This window comes from Doryrhamphus excisus, chromosome 16 (assembly GCF_030265055.1).
Source record: "Doryrhamphus excisus isolate RoL2022-K1 chromosome 16, RoL_Dexc_1.0, whole genome shotgun sequence".
Classification (NCBI taxonomy): Eukaryota; Metazoa; Chordata; class Actinopteri; order Syngnathiformes; family Syngnathidae; genus Doryrhamphus; species Doryrhamphus excisus.
The window spans coordinates 14600894-14624347 of record NC_080481.1 but is presented as its reverse complement, the minus strand read 5'-3'; the positions used below and the strand labels follow the sequence as shown (position 1 = coordinate 14624347).

At 40.2% G+C, this 23454-nt stretch overlaps 1 protein-coding gene across 2 annotated transcripts in view; it reads left to right on the top strand.

Moving 5' to 3' along the window:
• The window catches only part of LOC131104215 (chemokine-like protein TAFA-1), a 33158-nt gene extending 12006 nt beyond the window's left edge, over positions 1–21152 (top strand). The window contains exons 3-6 of one of the 2 annotated variants that reach the window (XM_058051172.1): positions 15389–15529; positions 18896–19020; positions 19161–19242; positions 20329–21152. In XM_058051172.1, coding sequence (XP_057907155.1) covers positions 15389–15529; positions 18896–19020; positions 19161–19193 — 299 coding nt within the window. In that variant the 3' untranslated portion in view covers positions 19194–19242; positions 20329–21152. The remainder of the gene's footprint in view (positions 1–15388; positions 15530–18895; positions 19021–19160; positions 19243–20328) is intronic. The other variant, XM_058051171.1, reaches the window with a different exon arrangement.
• The last annotated feature ends 2302 nt before the right edge of the window (positions 21153–23454 follow it).

Below are 23454 nucleotides of genomic sequence, written 5' to 3'. Positions count from 1 at the left end.
CACAGATGAGTATTTTCCATTTCTTCTCACACCTCATCCTTGTTCCCAAATGCTGATGCTGTGTGTGAAATCATAAAAGGTGATATTTGATGACGTTCTGACATTTGTGCTCGTGCGTTGAGTTCAAGTGTCAGCTATAGCTGCACTTATTGTTTACCGTAGAAGGTGGAATAGTGAGGACAATTTCAAGAAATTCCTCTAAAAATAGAGATGTGGTGGCAAGAACTGCATGCATTTATTTTATTTGATTTTTCATGGGGCCGAGATTTTTTTGGTGGCAACTTTGCACCTAATTTTTGCAAGTTTATTATTTTTAGTTTATTTTATTTTTAGTTTTTTAGTTTATTATTATTAGTTTATTATTATTTATTTAACTTTGATAGCAAAATAGGTGTTATTTTAATCATTAATTATTTAATTTTATAATTTAATAATTTTTATGACTGACATATAAAAAAAATTAAAGTTGTGGTCTATTATATTTGTAATATTTTCCAAAAAATTTTGTGTAGATTTGATGCTATTTGAATCTTTTCTGTGCCTTGCTCAAAGGGCACACTGAAGAAGTGGTACCAGTTTCCATGATTTGCGGCCCCCTGTGGGGTTGCGTTGAAATATCAGGAGGACCGTGGCAGGCAGGGAGTACTTTCAATGTCACTGCCAACCTGCCAACATGTACACATTTATTGTACTCGGCTTGTATAGTCCACTGCTCTCCATTTTGTTGCATTTTCATGGTTTCAGTTTCAAGTTCAGTGTGCACAGGACATGAAAAAAAATAGATTATTATTAACAGTTTCTGACTAAACCAAGTGACATCTATTTTGTATGCGCTTCCCACAAATAAGGGATATAAAACGTCCTCATCATTAGCAAGGGTTGATGCTTTTATTTATTTGTTTTTTTAGTGCTTGCAAACTGCCTGCCTTTTTACAGCAGGGCTCTTTTTTCATGGGCATAACACAGCAGCTCCATATTAGAGAAATCATTATATCGGCTGTGTGCAAACTAAATAAATGTTTTTTTCTTATATCACACCATTCTTTGAGGGAGCCTGCGGAACATTAGGAGCCAAGAATGAATCAGTGGCTTTTAAACAGCGTTAACAGTAGTGCATAAATTTTTGATAGTAATTCATCTGTAATGGCGACTGTAAGAAGTAATTAGTATTAAACTTTAATTAGTGTGAATTGTGCTTCTGTATTAGACAAGGACAGGAAGTTCCTATGTACATTTGCAAGCAGAAACACAATCCCCGTGCATTAGCCTCTGGTAGCTGCATTTGCGGTCACTCAATGGAAGCCACAGACTTACATTAAAGACTAAATGAATGTTTGAAGGGAAAGCACATACCTTTCTTTTTTATCATACTCTCATACTCTATATTAGTATATTAGTATATACTTTTTCTTTGGACAACCTCAATTACTGAAATGAGTGGCTCTATCTAGCAGCCTGCGTGGGTGTTTGTGTAAACACCGTTCGTCTTTAATTCAACATTCCTGCCAAAGGAACAAAAGCTACTCTTAAATTAATAATAACTTTGTGTTCCTGCTGTTTCTAAATATTCCTTCTTGCAGGGCCGACCTTCTTGTCTTATGCACTGATGGTTTTCGAGGCAAACCATCAAGCAAAATAAGCCTCCTGCAAGGTGCAAGGACGCAATTTATTTGGGAATATCCAAGAATGGGTTTCGCTTTTAGGTGGGTGTTTTTGTTTTTTTTTTTTAACAAGGGTGTGTCAACTCTTTGTCCTGTCAAGGTTATCGTAGTTTATTGGCTTGTTATTTATTTTTGAGTTTGACTTACATACACACTTCAAAAATATATATATAAGTGAATGACTGGATGACAGGATGAGATTATGTCCATAAGAACGCAGATATTGTCAAAAAGAAAAAGCCATTTATTTGGGGGAGGGGCGTTGTTCACCCCCACCCCATGCAGAGTCGTCCCCCTTTGGTATCCTACTTTGAGTTTGTGTGTGACGTCTCAAACGTGATGAGACACTTAATACAAAGGCTCAATACAGACGCTTAGATGAGATTGTAGTTGTCATTCTGCCTGTGAGGTTTTGGTGACATGTCTGCACTGTGCACCTGTCAGCCAATTTACCATTACGCAGGCTGCGCTTCACCTGCGCCCCGAATAGACCAGGTCGGTACTGGCGAGCTTTTTCCGCTCCTTTTGAGCGCTGTTTTCGTTTTGTCACAAAATTGTCACTGCGCCAAACTTAAAATGTGGACACCTCCCATGGTGCGCCGCCACACCCATCTCGGCGCAGTCCAGCTTATCAAATTACCAAATTGTGTGGGCTGTGTGGGCTGCTCCACGTTTGCTAGGTTAATTGGCGACTCCAAATTGTCCATAGGTATGAATGTGAGTGTGAATGGTTGTTTGTCTTTATGTGCCCTGTGATTGGCTGGCCACCAGTCCAGGGTGTACCCCGCCTCTCGCCCGAAGACAGCTGGGATAGGCTCCAGCACCCCCGCGACCCTTGTGAGGATAAGCCATAGAAAATTAATTAATGAAAAATTGCAGGCTGCACGGCAGTCTAGTGGTTAACACGCAGGCCTCACAGCTAGGAGACGCGAGTTCAATTCCACCCTCAGCCATCTCTGTGTGGAGTTTGCATGTTCTCCTTGTGCATGCGTGGGTTTTCTCCGGGTACTCCGGTTTCCTCCCACATTCCAAAAACATGCTAGGTTAATTGGCGACTCCAAATTGTCCATAGATATGAATGTGAGTGTGAATGGTTGTTTGTCTATATGTGCCCTGTGATTGGCTGGCGACCAGTACAGGGTGTACCCCGCCTCTCGCCCGAAGACAGCTGGGATAGGCTCCAGCACGCCTGCGAACAGGTCCGCACTGGCCGCTGCAAAGATACATGCATCAACTTGCAGCGTGCCACTTATGGATACTCTACAGTGTGTCTCATTCACAGCTACATATAGCGAATCACTTATTAATTTACTTGTTGCACTTCATTTTGTCTACCAAGCGAAAGGCATGTAAAGTGAGCATCGAAAAAGAAAATCCATCACCGTGGATGTGAAAGTGTACATCTTTATAAACTTACAGAGAGGCAAAAGGCCCACCAGTATCAGCTGCTATAAAGATAGTATTAAACTTGTATGTGGATCTGCTCCTATGAAAGCGACAGTGATAACTATAACAATATAGTCTAGTATAATTGAGATGGAACAGTTGCTTGTACTCAAATGTCATTCTTGTATTTAACCTTTTTTTTTACTACATTATATATGACATCCATGTGCTCTTTGTACAGTGTGAGTGACTTAGCATTTCATTCAGGCTCAGTTGTGGATTCAACTTACATCAAAACCAGACAGGAAACTCACAGTCGAGGAATGTGAGAGTCTTCACCTTGGAGTTTTGAAAAACTTTGTTTTTATTGACAAAAGCTACATTTGCATCTGAATGAAAGAAATATTACAACTATTTAAACATTCGTATTAGTGTCGAATGAATGTGAGTGTGAATGGTTGTTTGTCTATAAGTGCCCTGTGATTGGTTGGCGACCAGTCCAGGGTGTACCCTGCCCTCTCGCTTGAAGACTGCTGGGATAGGCTCCAGCACGCCCGCGACCCTCGTGAGGATAAGCGGTAGAAAATGAATGAATGAATGAATGTGAGTGTGAATGGTTGTTTGTCTATATGTGCTCTGTGATTGGTTGGCGACCAGTCCAGGGTGTACCCCGCCCTCTCGCCTGAAGACTGCTGGGATAGGCTCCAGCACCTCCCATGACTGTTGTGAGGAAAAAGTGGTAGAAAATGAATGAATGAATGAATGAATTTGAGTGTGAATGGTTGTTTGTCTATATGTGCTCTGTGATTGGTTGGCGACCAGTCCAGGGTGTACCCCGCCTCTCTCGCTTGAAGACTGCTGGGATAGGCTCCAGCACCCCCGCGACCCACATGAGGAAAAAGCGGTAGAAAATGAATGAATGAATGAATGTGAGTGTGAATGGTTGTTTGTCTATATGTGCTCTGTGATTGGTTGGCGACCAGTCCAGGGTCTACCCCGCCTTCTCGCCTCAAGACTGCTGGGATAGGCTCCAGCACCTCCCATGACTGTTGTGAGGAAAAAGTGGTAGAAAATGAATGAATGAATGAATGAATAAATGTGAGTGTGAATGGTTGTTTGTCTATATGTGCTCTGTGATTGGTTGGCGACCAGTCCAGGGTGTACCCCGCCCTCTCGCTTGAAGACTGCTGGGATAGGCTCCAGCACCTCCCATGACCGTTGTGAGGATAAATGATAGAAAATGAATGAATGAGTATTAGTGTAGTCTTGGTAAGAGTAGCATATGAGAAAAACGCACAATGGACAAATTGATATAGTATTTTAATAAAAGTTTCCTATATCTGATTAATTTAGGTCACAGGAGCCAATCCTAATCTAATCCTAATGATAAGAAAGAGGGGTGCCTCAGATGATTCTCAAAGGATAATTGACAATTAGGCTGTCATTAGCAACACGGTAGCCTCCGATTGCAGCTGCAACCTCACAGATGTTCTGCAATTTGACGGATCTCTAATGTTACCTCCACGACCCCTTCACTGGCATTCCTGTCTATCACGCCAACAACTACAACTTGTACCATCATCAGCCTCGCATCGCACTTTCATGCGAGCGTTGGAAGCTGTCACTGAAATCACAAACACTTCTAATACTCAAACACAGATGTCAATCAAACAGGCGAGGTGTCTTTATGTGACGTTATGTGGAAAATACTTGCAAGTGTTGTCTTTAGGTTATTTTTTTTATCTTTTTTTTTCAGGGTAAAGTATATTACATGGACTTTGCCAAAGGGCCGTGTCCTTGATGTTTCATGTGGCAACACCATTGCGATTACACAAGCCTCTTTTTTATATGCTTGATGTAGGAATTTTAAATTCATTATTCTTACTTAGACTTCATTAAAATTAAAAGAAGCTTACTAATTGCTTCCAGGGTGTGAGGAGTATTAGAAATAAGGAAATTAATTCATACTGAGGTATCAGGCTGTATTGAAACCTTTATTTATTTCATGGATTTCATTTATGGGTTACTTTAATTAATGAAGAGCAAACCTACCTAACAATAATCGATACTTATTAGTCATTCATTTTCTAGTGCTTATCCTCACAATGGTTGCCGGCGTGCTGAAGCCTATCCCAGCTGTCATCGTGCAATCACAGGGCACATATAGTCAAACAACCATTCACACTCACATTCATACCTATGGACAATTAATCTAGCATGTTTTTGGAATTCATTCATTCATTAATTTTCTACTGCTTTTCCTCATGAGGGTCACAAGGGTGCTGGAGCCTATCCCAGCTGTCTTCGGGCGAGAGGCGGGGTACACCCTGGACTGGTCGCCAGCCAATCACAGGACACATTTAGTCAAACAACCATTCACACTCACATTCATACCTATGGACAATTAACCTAGCGTGTTTTTGTAATGTGGTAGGAAAACCCACACATGCACCGGGAGAACATGCAAACTCCGCTGTGAGGTCTGCGTGCTAACCACTCGTCCACCGTGCAGCCCCTTGTACTTATTATTCATTCATTCATTCATTTTCTACCGCTTTTCCTCACGAGGGTCACGGGGGTGCTGGAACCTATCCCAGCTGTCTTCGGGCGTAAGGCGGGGTACACCCTGGACTGGTCGCCAGCCAATCACAGGGCACATATAGACAAACAACCATTCACACGCACATTCATACCTATGGACAATTTGGAGTCGCCAATTAACCTAGCATGTTTTTGGAATGTGGGAGGAAACCGGAGTACCCGGAGAAAACCCACGCATGCACAGGGAGAACATGCAAACTCCACACAGAGATGCCCGAGGGTGGGATTGAACCCTGGTCTCCTAGCTGTGAGGTCTGCGTGCTAACCACTCGACCACCGTGCAGCCCCTTGTACTTATTAGTTCTTTGTTATTTCCTCGGTAACTATTCTAAATATATAGTTCATTTTTCTGTATACTTTATTATAAAGTGAAACCCATTTATACATCATTCAATGTACATCCCATAACCTGAGACTTTGAGGTATGCACTCAACGACTCAACTGTCGGTCATGAATGCAAAAACAAGTCTAAAAGATGAACTGACAAAAACACTGGATCATAAGAGAAAGATGTGGATGATGCAGCATTCATAATTGTAGTCCATTTTCAATTTGATAGCCAACAATACTCACTGAGGTGAAAGGTCACTCGTTCTAGTGCTTTAAGTGCTACTAGTTCACAATTTTAAGCAATTTATTTAGCAGTTTTAGTGCCTGTTTTACCTCATCTTTTGAGACCAATATGTGCAGAATATAGACTGAAAATGTCAGTCATGCAACAACTATAAATCATATGGCAGTTCTACATAAAGAAGCAGCATCTCTCCCTCTGTCTTTCCCAACCGTTCCCAACTTCCCTCCAGTGCACATGTCATCCAGCACCAAGGGTCATTTAGTCCTTGTATTATGCATTATTACACAGTTTACATGACGCACACACCCTGGCACCTTGCACACACTAAGAGGAGCGGCGGTCACATCAGGTCATTGAGCAGCTGGTCTCTAAAGGCTCCACAGTCTATCGCAGCTTACTTTTCTTCTTTTTAAATGTAATGGTTTCATCAGAGATGGCGATCTAAAAATATGAAATAGCAGCTCTGGACATGTGCCAGATGGGGAAAGGGCTTTTGATAGAAGGACGGGTGCAGCTTGACATTTAAAAATGAGCGACATTGCGGTGATAGAGGACACATTCATGCATTTAAATGTTTTTTTTTTTTTATGAGGTGGCTACCTGAAGATAATAATGGTGAGAGTGTGTCTTTGTTTGTGTGTTTAATGGGATTGTATGCACCTCTCTGCAAGTTACATTTTTTGAAAGCTATTTAAGAACACCACAACTGGCAAGCATATCTTACTGATTGTGGCGTAAAATAAATTTTACATTTTTTATATTTAAATTAACCCTTTAAGTGAAATTGCTGAATTTAAGAAGCCATTGCTGCAAATATGGTGTCTCCTGTAGTTAATACTTTATTACTATAGATATTCTATTTATTTATTCATTCATTCATTCATTTTCTACCGCTTATCCTCACGAGGGTCGCGGGGGTGCTGGAGCCTATCCCAGCTGTCTTCGGGCGAGAGGCGGGGTACACCCTGGACTGGTCGACAGCCAATCACAGGGCACATATAGTCAAACAACCATTCACACTCACATTCATACCTATGGACAATTAACCTAGCATGAATTGGAATGTGGTAGGAAAACCCACACATGCACGGGGAGAACATGCAAACTCCGCTGTGAGGTCTGCGTGCTAACCAGTCGTCCACCGTGCAGCCCCTTGTACTTATTATTCATTCATTCATTTGACTTTATTTAATGTTTTGTTGTGCTCTGTGATTGGCTGGTGACCAGTCCAGGGTGTACCCCGCCCCTCGCCCTAAGACAGCTGGGATAGGTTCCACCATACCCGTTACTCTTGTGAGGATAAGCGGTATAGAAAATGGATGGAAAATTTTGAACGGAGCAGGAGGGGATAGACAAGAAAAAAAAAAGAAAACAGTGCAGGGACAAGAGGGGGACAATAAAAAGAGAGACAACAACAACAACAATTGCGATGACAATAACAGAACAACAAAAACAAACAGAACTACATCAGCAAATGTCCTTGATGGTTACAAAAGACCATAATGGACAGGAGAAACTATCTACAACCATTAATAAAATCAGTCTAACATATTAGTGGTAATAGTAGTAATGAAAATATTAACTGGGCGGCACGGCGGTCGAGTGATTAGCGCGCAGACCTTACAGCTTGAAGACCAGGGTTCAATTCCCCCCTCGGCCATCTCTGTGTGGAGTTTGCATGTTCTCCCCGTGCATGTGTGGGTTTTCTCCGGGTACTCCGATTTCCTCCAAAAACATGCTAGGTTAATTAGCGACTCCAAATTGTCCATATATATGAATGTGAGTGTGAATGGTTGTTTGTCTATATGTGCCCTGTGATTGGCGATTGGCGACCACTCTCGCCCGAAGACAGCTGGGATAGGCTCCAGCACCCCCTGCGAACCTCGTGAGGATAAGCGGTAGAAAATGAATGAATGAATGAAAATATTAACCATGATAGTGAACAGAACGACAATAACAAAAAACATCCTATTGTAATAACTATAATATTATTGCCTCCATTCACTGTCCCAATGACTGTAATAACACCAACAGCGTAATGACTTAAGTTAAGGGGAGTACTTATGTACTGCGAGTGTATATTTGATCGGGCCATCCCCAGTTTATACCATCATGAGACAGGTAGGTATGCAGGATAATAATATACATAAGGTACAATTGAATGTTGACCCCCTCTAGGCAGGTTTTTGGGTACAGTCCCTTTGATAGACATGACCTGTGTGATAGCACCATATTGCTGACATGCCATGCAAGCTATACAATATGGCCACGGGATGACACAGAGAGAGAGAGAGACATATTTTTACCAGTAATTTACAATGTCAGTCGTACCTCTATTCCAAGCTCTCTCACAAGCCTGAGAAGAAGCCGTTATCTTAATTCGACAACACCGTTCTTATCTGAAACTTTTCACAAGCATTCACCTCAACTACGCTCCTCAGGTATACTCTAACTTTTTTTTTCTTTAATTGTTTACGCCAACATGCAAGTCCTCCAATTTTACTCCGGCTTCCAAACAAATTTGTCTCACAGTTTATCGAGCGATGTGTCACTTCTCTTCCACTCCAGAACAACAAAAGCACTACAGGGATTTATGTTTTCACCAAAGGCAGGGAGAAAATAATTTGACACCACGCAGTCACATATTTCATCCCCCATCTGCATTAATTTGACTTTCTTTCTGTTTCCCACCGTAAACAGGGCCCCTGTAGTCTCCTGGCTCGTGAGGAAAAGCAGAGCCTATTATAGGTCACCTTGGATGTGTTTCTCATTAAAAGGTGACAGGCATGCTGCTCTAGAACACAGACTGCTGTGGTTCCGAGATCCAGACCTGCTGTCTCTTTTAAATGACTTTCAAACTGAAAATAATTAACCGTGGTCACTGGCTCTGACTTTCCAGGGACTCGGACACCGGAACATGGTCACTTCATTCAGATGTTATATTGCGAGAAAGATGTAAGCTCTAAACCAGGGGTAAGAGAACTATGTCTTCACATTTATGCCTATGGAAAATTTAGATTCCACAATTAACCTAATATTTATAGTTTTGGAATGTGGGAGGAAAACCCACGCACAGGGAAAACATGCAAACCCCTCACAGATATGTCCAACGAAGTTGCAAACCCAGATCTAACACTACTCCACCACGCGGCCAGCAACAACTAATAAATTAAGACTTTGTCGATTCTAAAATTGTTGGTCTTAGCTAAAAAGGATCCTGACCCCTGCGTTAAGCCATATGCTTTGGTTTAGCTCAGCGCAGACCAATTTGGGACAAAAAAACCTCAACGGTGAAGGTGGAATGGCAATAGCTGTATCCGATCCTCTGGGGCCTTGTCAAAACAGGTATGCCCCAGTTTTTTTTTTTTTTTTTTTTTTTTAGTGTGTTGAAAAAAATTGCATTCACACAGTAGACAGAAACATCCACATGGGAACATATTACTGTATGAAAACAATGTTAGGTGTAAGGCCAACCGACATGTGCACTGTAAATAGACACAGACAAAGCCATGTGACGCACCAAATCAAAATGTCGAGACGTACCAAAAAATATCAAGGGAATGTCGACTTTGAGTCATACCAGTCAAAATATTCCAATATTTTGTTGGCTTTTCAGCAGCAGTACACAACCGGTCACATCAGGCGATGCTGCGGTGATGTCATCGTTTTCAGAAAGCAACGTTTTGCTTGTCGATACTAGTGTTGGGCAAAACCGTTCATTTCAGTGAACTGGATCATTCCTGTTCATTCAGTAAAAAGATCCGTTCATTTTGGTCAATTGGTCGTTAGCCTGTGATCTCCCCCTGTGCATAGACCCGGTCAGTCGTGTTGAGTCAGTCCGTTCACTCATGTTCATGTTTGTTCCGACTCAACTGTCATGGTCATGAATGAACGGCCAATGAGTGTCGGTCAATTTCTCGGTCTCGGACTTTCAGTCAGCTAACCCCACCCCCCACTCACAGAGCGAGCCGCAACGATAGGATAAGACAGACAAGCGTGCAGATAGTCCCGCCCTGCAAAAGGAACGATGAACTGACTTTCCAGCCAATCAAAAAAAAGCATTTGCAACTGAACAGACTGAAGGGGTATTTTAGGGGCGGTTACCTTGTTCATTCCGTTAACAAAAAAAAACGAGTTCTTTGGACCCGTTTGTTCATGACCGACACACCACTAGTCGATACTGTAATGACAAAATAGTGTTATCAGATACATTTCAGACAAGGAGACCAGGGTTCAATTCCACCCTCGGCCATCTCTGTGTGGAGTTTGCATGTTCTCCCCGTGCATGTGTGGGTTTTCTCCGGGTACTCCGGTTTCCTCCAAAAACATGCTAGGTTAATTAGCGACTCCAAATTGTCCATAGGTATGAATGTGAGTGTGAATGGTTGTTCTTTATGTGCCCTGTGATTGGCTGGCGACCCCGAAAATGAACAAATTAATGAAAACACACACAATGTGTGCTATTAACAATATAAATGAACTTTTTTACTTCTGTCACCAAACAAATGCCTGCTTACGAATGTTAATTTGAAAAAAGGGAGAGTCAGGAAGCAATAAAGAATAGCCTTTCTCCTGTTTAAAATCTAAGAATCTCCTCTACAAGGAGAGAGACAGGAGAGAGAATTGATACATTTTCAATGTGCACAACTCCATTAGATCCAGCAAGACACAAGAGCATGACAATTGGCAAACTAGCCAAGAAAATATGACTAAGTCGGCAAACGAAGACTGAAAATGAGCAGAGGGCATAGCTTGTATACGGTCACCTCGACACCTGGCAGTTTCTCAGCTCGCCGTAATGAAGATGGCTGCGGTGCAACAAAAACAGCAGCTCCAGTTGAGACCTCTTGACGGGTTGCATGAAAATTCCTGCGTGACCCCGTCAATCACAATGTTCCTGGGGAACACAATAAACAACAACACACACACACATATATATATATACGCACACTGGGAAGTTGTTTGCAGCTGCTGATAATGTGAGGGGATGGCAACAGAAAACAATTATACCCTTGCATAGCTCCGACACACACCTGTCCATCTCCTGCCAAGCTTTTCTCCTCCTCCCGGTGAGACATTTAGAATGCAAGGATGCAAGGATGCAAGGATGCAGTCCTCACAGGGTGGATTCATATTTGAACCTAACGAACGCTTCCTTCTGTGCCATAGATTTATTTAAAGGTAGTGGGTGCACCTGCCGGAGATGCCATACTGATTAGCATTTCTTTTTGATTTTAATGTGTTCTTCGGAGGTGATGATTTTCCAAATATAGAGTTATCTTTGCTGTTTGCTACCGACAAGGAATGCAAGTTAATTCTGTTGAGCCGCGCGTGTTTTTTAATAGATCAAAGAAGAAATCTGGGGCTGTCTTCTGCAATTACGGAGATGCATTAAGAAAAACAAACCCCTGTGGGCTGTTGTTTTCAAATGATGCCCCACTGCTTCCACTGGTACATCACGATTAATGTTGCACAGACATGCCCTTTTGTTGAATGTATCAGACAGCCAGAAACATTCTCCCAGACCGGCTCCAAGAATTAAACCCACTGGCTTGAATATATAGGCAGGAAATGTAATGTAACACAAATTAGTTATTCCAGGATAAATAATTATGACCTAAACTGTGTTTACGCTGGAAAATGTCTCTGATTCTTCATTAAGCATTCATTAAAAATGATCATTATTATATTTGGCTAATGTGGATTCATTTTTGAATGAAGTTTCCTGATCAGAGCCTCTGAGTGACATCAAGGTGAAAGTGATTGCTATATGCCAAGGGTGTCCAAAGTGTGGCCTGTGGGCCCATTTGGAACATGTCAATAAAAACAGCAAAAATGGAAAAATCAGCAGTAATTTTACAAGAATGAAATCAAAATATTAAGAGAAAAAAATTGTAGTCTGACGAATAAAAAACTATATATATAACAAATACAATAACAAATAACATAACAATAAAGTAGTAACGCATAAGGTCATAATAAAATAATTTATAATGTGGAAAAAGATACAATGTTCCGAGAATAAGGTCAAAATATAATGGGAATAAAGTCATAATTACGAGAAGAAAAATTATTGGAAATTTAGAAGTTTCAAAAATTTGAAAAAAAAAAAATGGCTCAAATTTTATGAATAAATATAGCATAATTTAGTAGTGTAGTAGTGTACCATATAGTATATTATAGTGAAAAAGAAACAACTTTAAATATTTTGAAAATTACACCAAAAAAATAGCAAAAATAAGGAAAAAAGAGCCTCCGTTTACTATGAAGTTCGGCCACCGATGGTGTACACTATTGCATTATTATTTTGAGGGGACCTTGTGGTTTCAAATAATTTGGTCCCACAAATTCTGCCTCTCATCAAGTGGCCGCAAAAACTCATTAAATAGTAATCCTTGTATTCATTTACTAGCTAAAATGTAATTTCAGTTTAGTAGTGTCATCTATTACCGTACCCAAACTCTTTGTATGAAAGAACCACTGCATACACTACGGTCCTAAAGCATAAAAGTGCCATTAATTTGCACCTTTAGTGTGTGTTTAAGTCAGGATATAATTGAGCCATCATGTGAACTTCTTCGGAGATTAGTCACCACGACCCCACTTCACTCGGCTTTCAATCATTTGATTCACTCAGCCCTCACAATCATCCTCAGATTAAGATAAACACCATGAGCTCCATTTTCATAGACCAGGCACGACACACCTATCCTGTGGCTACGTGTGGCCAGCGCACTTTGCAATTAAAAAAAATAATAATTATATATAATAATAATACACCAACACCTCCATCTCTCTCACCACCGCAAGTGGAAAAGAGGGAGAAGAAAAGGTGTGAGTGGGTCTTAACCAATCAAATGAACGCCTCTTATGCCACAATGCGCATCACCATGTAGACCACCTCTGTTCCTGACAGTTACATTAAACACAGTCAAGTCAAATCAACTTTATTTATATAGCCCTTAATAACAAAAGAGCCTCAAAGGGCTTTACAAGCAGGCAATAATAGACAGCAATAGATGGACGATGGACGATGGACGACATGATATGAACCCCCATCCGGGCAAATAAAAAACCCATTTGGGGAAAAAAGAAACCTTGAGAAGGGACCGCAAAAGGGGGGAAATGACCATGCTAATTAGCAGCAGGCTAATCCAGGCATCGTGCTTATGATCCACCTGCATTTCTGCTCTGTCGTCGCCAAGTAGGGGAACCTTTGATGGTGGTGTGTAATCGTAAGACTATGAGGAAAAATAATAACAATAATAACAATAAAGTAGTAACGCATACTGTCATAATAAAATAATTTATTCATAATTTAAAATGTAAGTCGTGGAAAAGGGCGGCACGGTGGTCTAGTGGTTAGCGCGCAGACCTCACAGCTAGGAGACCAGGGTTCAATTCCACCCTCGGCCACCTCTGTGTGGAGTTTGCATGTTCTCCCCGTGCATGTGTGGGTTTTCTCCGGGTACTCCGGTTTCCTCCCACATTCCAAAAACATGCTAGGTTAATTAATTGGCGACTCCAAATTGTCCGTAGGTATGAAAGTGAGTGTGAATGGTTGTTTGTCTATATGTGCCCTGTGATTGGCTGGCGACCAGTCCAGGGTGTACCCCGCCTCTTTTTCCTTGTGAGGAAGAAGCGGTAGAAAATGAATGAATGAATGAATGAAAGTTGTGGAAAAAGATACAATGTTACGAGAATAAAGTCAAAATATAATAGGAATAAAGTCTTAATTATGAGAAGATAATTTATTGGAAGAAAGTTGCCAAGTAGGGGAACCTTTGATGGTATATTCTCTGGATCTCCTCCTCATCCACCTTGCATGTAGTCCATCTTTTCCCATCAGATTGGGATGACCAATGAGAATAAATATTGGTATCACATGCCGTGGCTGTTTGTGGTTGGCTATTTTTAGCTGCCATCAGGTTGAGTTCCCATTAATCAACCTTCACCTGCACAGACAACAGACCGGATCAGAGCTTGCGATCTTTCAGCGCACCTTTAGCGCACCATTTTGGGGCTGCGCCACCTTAATTTGAAGATTTATTGTTTCTAGTGGAGATTTGTAAACAAATTGCAGCTTCAGGTCATGTGACCACACAAGAAATCACCACTGACTAAAAGGTAACATTTCCATAAATACATTGAATGTGTGCGCTTGATAAAAGTGTGCTTGGTGATTGACAGGGCATAGTCTCCCTCCCAGATTAGCTGGGATAGTCTCCAGCTTCTCTGATCCTGAGCACCATGAGCGGTATAAGAAATAATGAAGGAATTACTGGATGTTAAAAAGTAAATAACCTACCAGTGGGAATACATTAGATTAGGATTAACGGCTCACTTTAGGGCACCTTTTTGGCTTCTAGGAAAGAGAAAATCGGATATACTGTATAATGTTCAAGTATAGCAGGGAAATATATGCAAAATGGGGCACATATCTCAAAGTCATTGTCAAGCATCACTTCAAATCACTTTACAATACCGCCAATATACCAGCTACTCCTTTTCGACCCCCCACCCCCCCCCCCCCCCCCACCCTCCCCTTCTTCGCTCTCAGCCCCCTTCATCTTGTGTCAGGCTGGCGGCTGTAATTGTCACATGGTCCTTTTGTCGTGCTACTCTCATAAGTGGAGTGTCTGAACACAGTGGGTGGAAGAGGCCCGGTGGTCGAGGTGGGTTGACTCCACTTGGTCCATGCGTCCCATCCTTTGGGGCGCGGTTAGGAGCTTGGTGATAATTGCATGGTGGGGGCAGCCTTCATATTCATGACGACCCTTGAAGCAGAGCTCTTATTCCATGAATAGAATTGTATTTTTTTATCTCTTCATCACCACTCTACACCAATACGGCACTGACATATTTTATTTTTTACTCTGATATTTTTATTATTATATGAAATTAAGCAGGAAATACACTGTACAGTATATACATGTCTATGCATGTACATATATGATATTTGTAGATGAAAACAACACATGCCTTACAATACATTGCACACTAATTCCGCACACAAGGTTCCGGCATGGAGACAAAAATGATTAAATGGACAAAATAAAAAGTAAAAAACCAAACAAAGGAGCTGTCAGTAAGTAAAATGTATTTATATTTCACCCCCGAGATGCTCATTTAAAATACTGTTGTTGTTTTTTGTGTTCCAAACAGAGGGGGGCACTTGTGAAGTAATTGCTGCTCACAGATGCTGTAATAAGAATCGTATAGAGGAGCGTTCACAAACAGTCAAGTGTTCTTGCCTGCCAGGGAAGGTGGCTGGAACGACTAGAAACAGACCTTCATGTGTTGATGGTGAGTATGAAATATATGTATAATAATATTACAGTATATATTACTGTATTTTTTGTGTGTAGTCTCAATTACGGGGTCTATTTCCGTACTTAACACATACATAAGGTACATGTGTTTTGCAGTCCTGGAGGCATGGCGGACGTTAAGCGTATGTACTGTATGTATTACGTACTGTTCTCTGATTGGTTTATGGCTGCCAGTGTAGTATTACGTCCCTGTGTCGACATGCAATGCTGTGACCAGACTTGTTGACTGGAATAACAGTATTTTAGTGTAATCTAACAACAAGCACAATATAAAAATACCATATTTTCTGGACTATAAGTCGCTCCAGAGTATAAGTTGCACAAGGCCAAAAATGCATAATTAGGTAGAAAAAAACATATATAAGTCGCATTTTTTGCGGGTAATTTATTTTAGAAACTACTTGACCAAAACAGACATTACGTCCTTTTGGAAGGCAAGTTCTAACAATAAAAAAAAAATAGAAAACAGGCTGAATAGGTATAAGATATACTAACACAATGCTTTTTCAGCTACACAAAAAATAAACATAAATAAACAGAAAAGGTGTCCAGTGTTTATGTAATATAAACAGTTTTTTCATTTATAAGTCGCTCTGGAGTATAAGTCACAGGAACAGCCAACCTATGAAAAAAAGTGTGACTTATAGCCCAGAAAATACGGTAATAACAACATAATAATAATTATTTTCATATTATAATAATATAATAACACAGGCTTCTGTTGCAGCAGTCATCAGTCACTTCCTCTCCCACACATCCAACACATTTATTGCAATACACACAAACATGAGTCTTATTTACATCTTAAATGGCTAATTTTTTTCTGATTATGTTTACTATGTTGGGTAATGCGCTAATAACACATTTCATAACAAACTAACACAAGTCCTTCTTGGATTTAATTGTAATGCAGCGCGTAACACTTAATACAAAAAGTAAAATCCTACCAGACAACATAGCTTTGGAGCACTGATTTATTTTTTTGAGCAAAAGCCGATGTCACTCAAGCGATGCCATGTCCCAGATAAAATCAAATTTACCTGGGATTATGTCACATATGATTTGTGCTGCTGACAGCAGATAGTAAGACTCAGCTGCTTTGTGTAGCTCACCGGGGGGGGGGGGGGGGGATGTCGAAAAATCACAATAAGTGAGAAATATTGTACAAGCAGCAGGAAGATATATGTACTAGTATGTCCTATGATGTACAGTAGGGTGCATCAAATTTGAATGGGAAATTTTAAATACTGTCTACTCTATATTACTGTTGTTGATGTTATGCTTGCTCAGTTATTAGCTAACTGTCATTAGCAAACTGTAGTTTAACTAATGTTAGCTACAGTAGAGGCAATGTGCACTAAACAGTGCCTAAAATAATAAATCGACAAATGTATATCAGATTATGTAGGACTACAGTACCACTCTCAAATAAATATGAGGCATCAGTAATACTGTCTACTCTATATTACTATTGTTGATGTTATGCTTGCTCAGCTATTAGCTAACTGTCATTAGCAAACTGTAGCTAGCTAATGTTAGCTACAGTAGAGGCAATGAGCTCTAAACAGTGCCTAAAATAATACATTGACAAGTGTATATCAGATTATGTAGGACTACAGTACTACTCTCAATAAATATGAGGCATCAGTAATACTGTCTAATCTATATTACTGTTGTTGATGTTATGCTTGCTCAGCTATTAGCTAACTGTCATTAGCAAACTGTAGCTAGCTAGTGTTAGCTACAGTAGAGGCAATGAGCACTTAACAGTGACTAAAATAATAAATGGACAAGTTTATATCAGATTATGTAGGACTACAGTACTACTCTCAATAAATATGAGGCATCAGTAATACTGTCTACTCTATATTACTGTTGTTGATGTTATGCTTGCTCAGCTATTAGCTAACTGTCACTAGCAAACTGTAGCTAGCTAATGTTAGCTACAGTAGAGACAATGAGCACTAAACAGTGCCTAAAATAATACATTAACAAGTGTATATCAGATTATGTAGGACTACAGTACCACTCAATAAATATGAGGCATCAGTAATACTGTCTACTCTATATTACTATTGTTGATGTTATGCTTGCTCAGCTATTAGCTAACCGTCATTAGCAAACTGTAGCTAGCTAATGTTAGCTACAGTAGAGGCAATGAGCACTTAACAGTGACTAAAATAATAAATGGACAAGTTTATATCAGATTATGTAGGACTACAGTACTACTCTCAATAAATATGAGGCATCAGTAATACTGTCTACTCTATATTACTGTTGTTGATGTTATGCTTGCTCAGCTATTAGCTAACTGTCACTAGCAAACTGTAGCTAGCTAATGTTAGCTACAGTAGAGACAATGAGCACTAAACAGTGCCTAAAATAATACATTAACAAGTGTATATCAGATTATGTAGGACTACAGTACCACTCAATAAATATGAGGCATCAGTAATACTGTCTACTCTATATTACTATTGTTGATGTTATGCTTGCTCAGCTATTAGCTAACCGTCATTAGCAAACTGTAGCTAGCTAATGTTAGCTACAGTAGAGGCAATGAGCACTAAATACCTATAAATATGACTACAAATCATTCAAATTACAAAGACACCACAGATCACCACAGATCTCCATTGCGACCATTGAACTGTTCACCACTTTATTCCACAAAAACAGATGGCACCCCTAAATAATGTTGTTTCTACACACTTTTAGTACCCAGCCATATCAAAATTCAATAATTGTGTTTTTTGATGCACCCTAATGTACAGTCTTTGTCTCTTTTTCAGTGTTTAACAACTATGTCAATAACTAAATGGGACAAAACCAAAAGAGTTCATAGCACTGGCGGATGTGGAATTTGTAGGCAACTAAAACCGTGTACTATCTTTTGAAGGGCCTCTCACCTACAGCTTTGATCATTAATCCTTTTTTTGCAAATATTGCTGCAATCTTCAAGCAAACTGCGGCAATTGGAATTTCTGACAGACTCCTGCCATCGCACATTACGACCGATTTACTTGCTACAGTACTTTCCTGGTATGAAAGGCAATTTACCCTCTCGCTGACACAAAATGTGGGTCGCAGTAAATCACAGTCACACCTACCAATCCCCTCCTTCAATAGAAAGCAGCACTTCCACATTCTGCATTTATATAACAAGCGTAATATTCTTTGAAAGGTTGTAGATATATACTAGAAAAATGACTATAATGGTGCCTTCTTGGGGGAAAGAAAAAAAAAAAACTTTAATTAGAAGTTGCCTGACTTGGCCAGCTGGATTTGCAGTTTGTTAGGCAACCTGCATTACCGTCGCTCTTGTCTTTGTTGCCTGTAGCATCCATAGTAATTGGGAAGTGGTGGTGTGAGATGGAGCCTTGCCTGGAGGGAGAAGAATGCAAGACGCTCCCTGACAACTCAGGCTGGGTGTGCTATGCAGGCAACAAGATCAAAACCACCAGGGTAAGATAACCTTGCTTGACCGCAGGAAACAAGACGTTAAAGCTGAGAAATGTACTGCAGCAAGGAAAATGGTTTAGCATTGAATTCTACTGGTGGATATCACTGCCTGACTAACCCCTCTATATCTTCCTTTTCTTCAGAACACTCAGCCATACACGACATCTACATACTGAAGATTTGCAGGAAGCGTGCGGCTGAAGGTGCAAAAAGGTTGAATTGCAGGTTAGCCGCCTCGTTTATCACAATAAAAATAATTGCGGTTATTTATTGCGGAATCACAGCATGACTATACAGCCGTTGGCCGGATCATTAGGTACACTTGAACAAATCGAATGAGATCCAATAGAAGATTTCTTCAATAATTATGGCTTTTACAAAGATAATAATGTCTCAGTTTTTGATTGGCACTGATTTTATATTTGTATTATTATGATCGTCATTCAGGGTTCAATTCCACCCTCGGCCATCTCTGTGTGGAGTTTGCATGTTCTCCCCGTGCATGCGTGGGTTTTCTCCGGGTACTCCGGTTTCCACATTTGGCCCACGGGCCGCATGTTTGAGACCCCTGCCTTAGATGATGTCTTCATTCATTCATTCATTTTCTACCGCTTTTTCCTCACGAGGGTCGCGGGGGTGCTGGAGCCTATCCCAGCTCTCTTCGGACGAGAGGCGGGGTACACCCTGGACTGGTCGCCAGCCAATCACAGGGCACATATATAGACAAACAACCATTCACACTCACATTCATACCTTATGGATACCTACAATTTGGAGTCGCTAATTAACCTAGCATGTTTTTGGAATGTGGGAGGAAACCGGAGTACCCGGAGAAAACCCACGCAAGGAGAACATGCCAACTCCACACAGAGATGACCGAGGATGGAATTGAACAAGGGTTTCCTAGCTATGACGCCTGTGCGCTAACCACTCAGTCCTGCTGTGTTTAACTCATTTAACTCAACATTTAGTCTGCGTTTTTATTTTCCAACATTTCAAATACTGTCGTTGTTAGTCTGCTGGTTTTCCGAGCCTTTCCTGGTACTAACCTCAGTGGGTAAATGTACAGCTGTACCTAATGAAGTGGCCAGTGACGTTAAAATTAGGCTGCGACATCAAACTCTAATCTATCCCTGATGGTGAAGGATTGAAAAACCTGACTACTTCAACCATCTCGGGTGGGATTGTGATTTATTAGCAGTATTAGATCATAAATCAACAGGCAAGGAGTTTGCTTAACACAGACTATAATAATCCTATTGTCATGTTGAAATTATTCCAAAAGGGTTTTTTTTTTCTTCCTTTTTTCAGCACTGTGACAGGACCAAGCACCAAACACATGAAGATTGCTGAGATTCAAGTGTAAAAAGTTGTAGAATACATAATGCACATCCTGCCCAAGGCTGCTGACTATACTGATGCTCCAGGCTGCCTGCAGGAACATCATCATAACCCCGTTACAAATATAATTCCATCACTTTTTCAAACTTTGAGATGGAACGTATGGCTGGGTATGGAGTCAAATCCGAGAATCGTCTCATATCCTTCCTCAGACGTCTGTCAGCATCCGTCTCTACTACGAAGCCCCGGGCGCCAGAGAGGAGCAAGTCAATTAGTCGACAGCCCTCAGGTTTTTTTTTTTTTTTCCGTTTTTTTTATATTGTGTGAGGACACATTTGTATTATAAATTGTCTGTAATTGTGTACAAGAGTTTTATTTATGGTGGTGTTGAGTCCTGAATGCAGTCACAAACCCCAAAGCAGCCAAAAGTTTGAAGATCGGAATAATTGATTCGATGTTTTGGGATGGAGATACGTATCTTACTAGTAAAAGCTGTGTTTCTTTATGCTGCACATTTTAACATTAGTTTCTATGGTTCCTGTATGCCTTTGACCACCTCTTAAACAGCTTTACCAGTTCAACTTGGTAACGTGTCAGAGACCCTAAAAATGATCGACTTGCCAAATATGTGATACCACTAAGTTGTTTTTCGATACTTGAAATGCCTTATTTGTGTCAAATCATTTCAAATGATGATATTGTACATATGAAGCCATATGTTGATATGTGATGAAATTTCATTAAAGTCATTGTTCCTGTAATGAACATCAGTGCATCTTTGCCAAGCACCAAGGTTGCATCAATGTGAAATGACAAACAGCGTTACTACACTGAGAGTTACTGAATGCGCCTGAATGCCTCGTGTGAACAGTCTGCACAGCACAAGGCGTACAGTGCAGATGACTTTTGTTATTGATTGCATTAGTTGCATTATTTTAATGATTATTCTTTGTTTGACAACACAATATTACACAGACCTTGTACATGTCCTAGCGTGTGTACATTCATGGTAAATCTGTAAATATTAATTTTCTAAAAACACATATTATATGCAGGCATATGATACTGCTTATCGTCTTAACACTGCACCTCTTTATGCAATATTTCAATGGACTTCCTGCTTCTGACTCCGTACTCCACATGAGGCCCGCCTCTAGGTACGCCCACTCCACTGTGATTGGTCACATTCCTTAGCGCTCCAGAGGACTTCCGGATACTTAGATTTGCGTTTCCTAAAAAGCATAAATAAAGAAAATCAATTCATTTATACTATTAACCAAATTTAAAGTGTAAAAATAAGTCTTAAGTCAGGACTTGAACATTTCTAGCTCTAATGTCATGAGGTAGGGCATTCTTCAGTGTTGGAGCCCAAATAGAAAAGGCTCTAAAGCCTGAATAGTTCTTTGTGGCTTCGGGGTTGTTAAAAAACTGGCGTGTTGTGCGCGCAGGTGAAAATCCTTTTGAAAGGGTAGCGTGGAATCAAACGATTTTCACAGAGTCACTTTGGGTAATGATGCTTTCATCAAAACTCAGAGTGGTGTCCTTAAACAGGCGACTCTGTTCAACAGGACCAATAATCAACATCTCAGTTTTGTTTGGGTTTAGAAGTAAGCAGTTACAGGACATCCATTTTTTTTTAATTAATGAGACACGCCTCAAGATTAGAGCCGTCCCGTTGGTCAATTAGCTTTTATGGCACATACAGCTGAGTGTCGTTGGCATAACAGTGAAAGCTAATGTTATGTTTGCGAATGACGTCGCCGAACGGAAGCATGTAAATATTGAACAAAAGAGGGCCAGGCATTGATCCTTGTGGGACTCCATAAGTGACACCACAGTACTCAGAAGTCACATTATCTTAAATTGCACAAGAAAGTACCTGACCAGTAGCGCCAATATGCGTTTGAAGGCAGCACTAGTCATAATAATATTGAGTCACGTCCAAGTGGTTCACCCGAAAACCAAACTAAATAAGTTCAAATTAATTATTCGAGGTCATGTGATCATTAAGCTGTTGCTTAATGATTTTTTTTCAAGGATTTTTGAAATAAATGGGAGGTGAGACACCGTCCTATAATTAGAAATACTCTCAAGGTCAATGTTTGTTTGTTTTTTTGGAGTAAAGGTCGAATCACCGCAGTCTGTAAAGCTACAGGCACAGTGCCTTCGGAAAGTAATATATTTATAATATTTAAATTTGAAGGACCTTTAACAAACTTGAGCTACACTGTATGGGGTACATGACTTCAGGCCAAATGTCTGAAGAGGTACAGTACAGGACTGTGAAATATTTTGGGCTCCACGGACTTGGCAGACTTTATCACGGCTATATGTTGCTGGAACTGAGGCTTTAGGGGAACAGTGTGACATTTTGGGGGGAATCGACTTTTCTTCCTCTCGCTTTCTTGCTGGACGATGCTGCAGATGAGAGGTTTGATATGGATAAGGCTTAGCTCAGCTTAGCATAAAATAGTAAGCTGGGGGAAATGGCGAGGAAAGCTCTGGACAAGAGTAAGAAAGTCCTTGCCGTATATTTTCTGTTCTGTTTAATCGTGATAAAGATTCTATAACCCTAAGTGCTTTGAAAGTACAAGTCTGCTTCATGTTTTAGACTAAAATGGAGGCACAGTACAGAAAACGTCAAATGGCATTAGACCTTAGACCAGGGGTCTCAAACTCAATTTACCTGGGGGCCACTGGAGCTAGGGTCTGGTTTTCCAAAAAAAAAAAAAACGCATTTATTAAAAACAGAAAAATATACAAACTTTTTCAGTGCTTTGGTTCCGATTTTCTACAATAAAAGCTCTGATAAAACATTCCACTGTTCTCAAATATCTTCATTTTTATTTTTATGCACAAAATAAAATGAAAAATAAATAAACAAATCAAGAATAAAGAAAATCAATCAATCATTAATAAATAAATAAATATAATAATAATAATAAAACAGCAAATAATAAAAACTTAAGAAACCACATATAGTTGGTGGGTAGACAAATTATTTTTTTCAGATTAAAATGAACAAAGCATTATTAGAGCCCTGTAGACATGACAAAACACAACTATAGTCAAATTTATTTATTATTTTTTATTTAC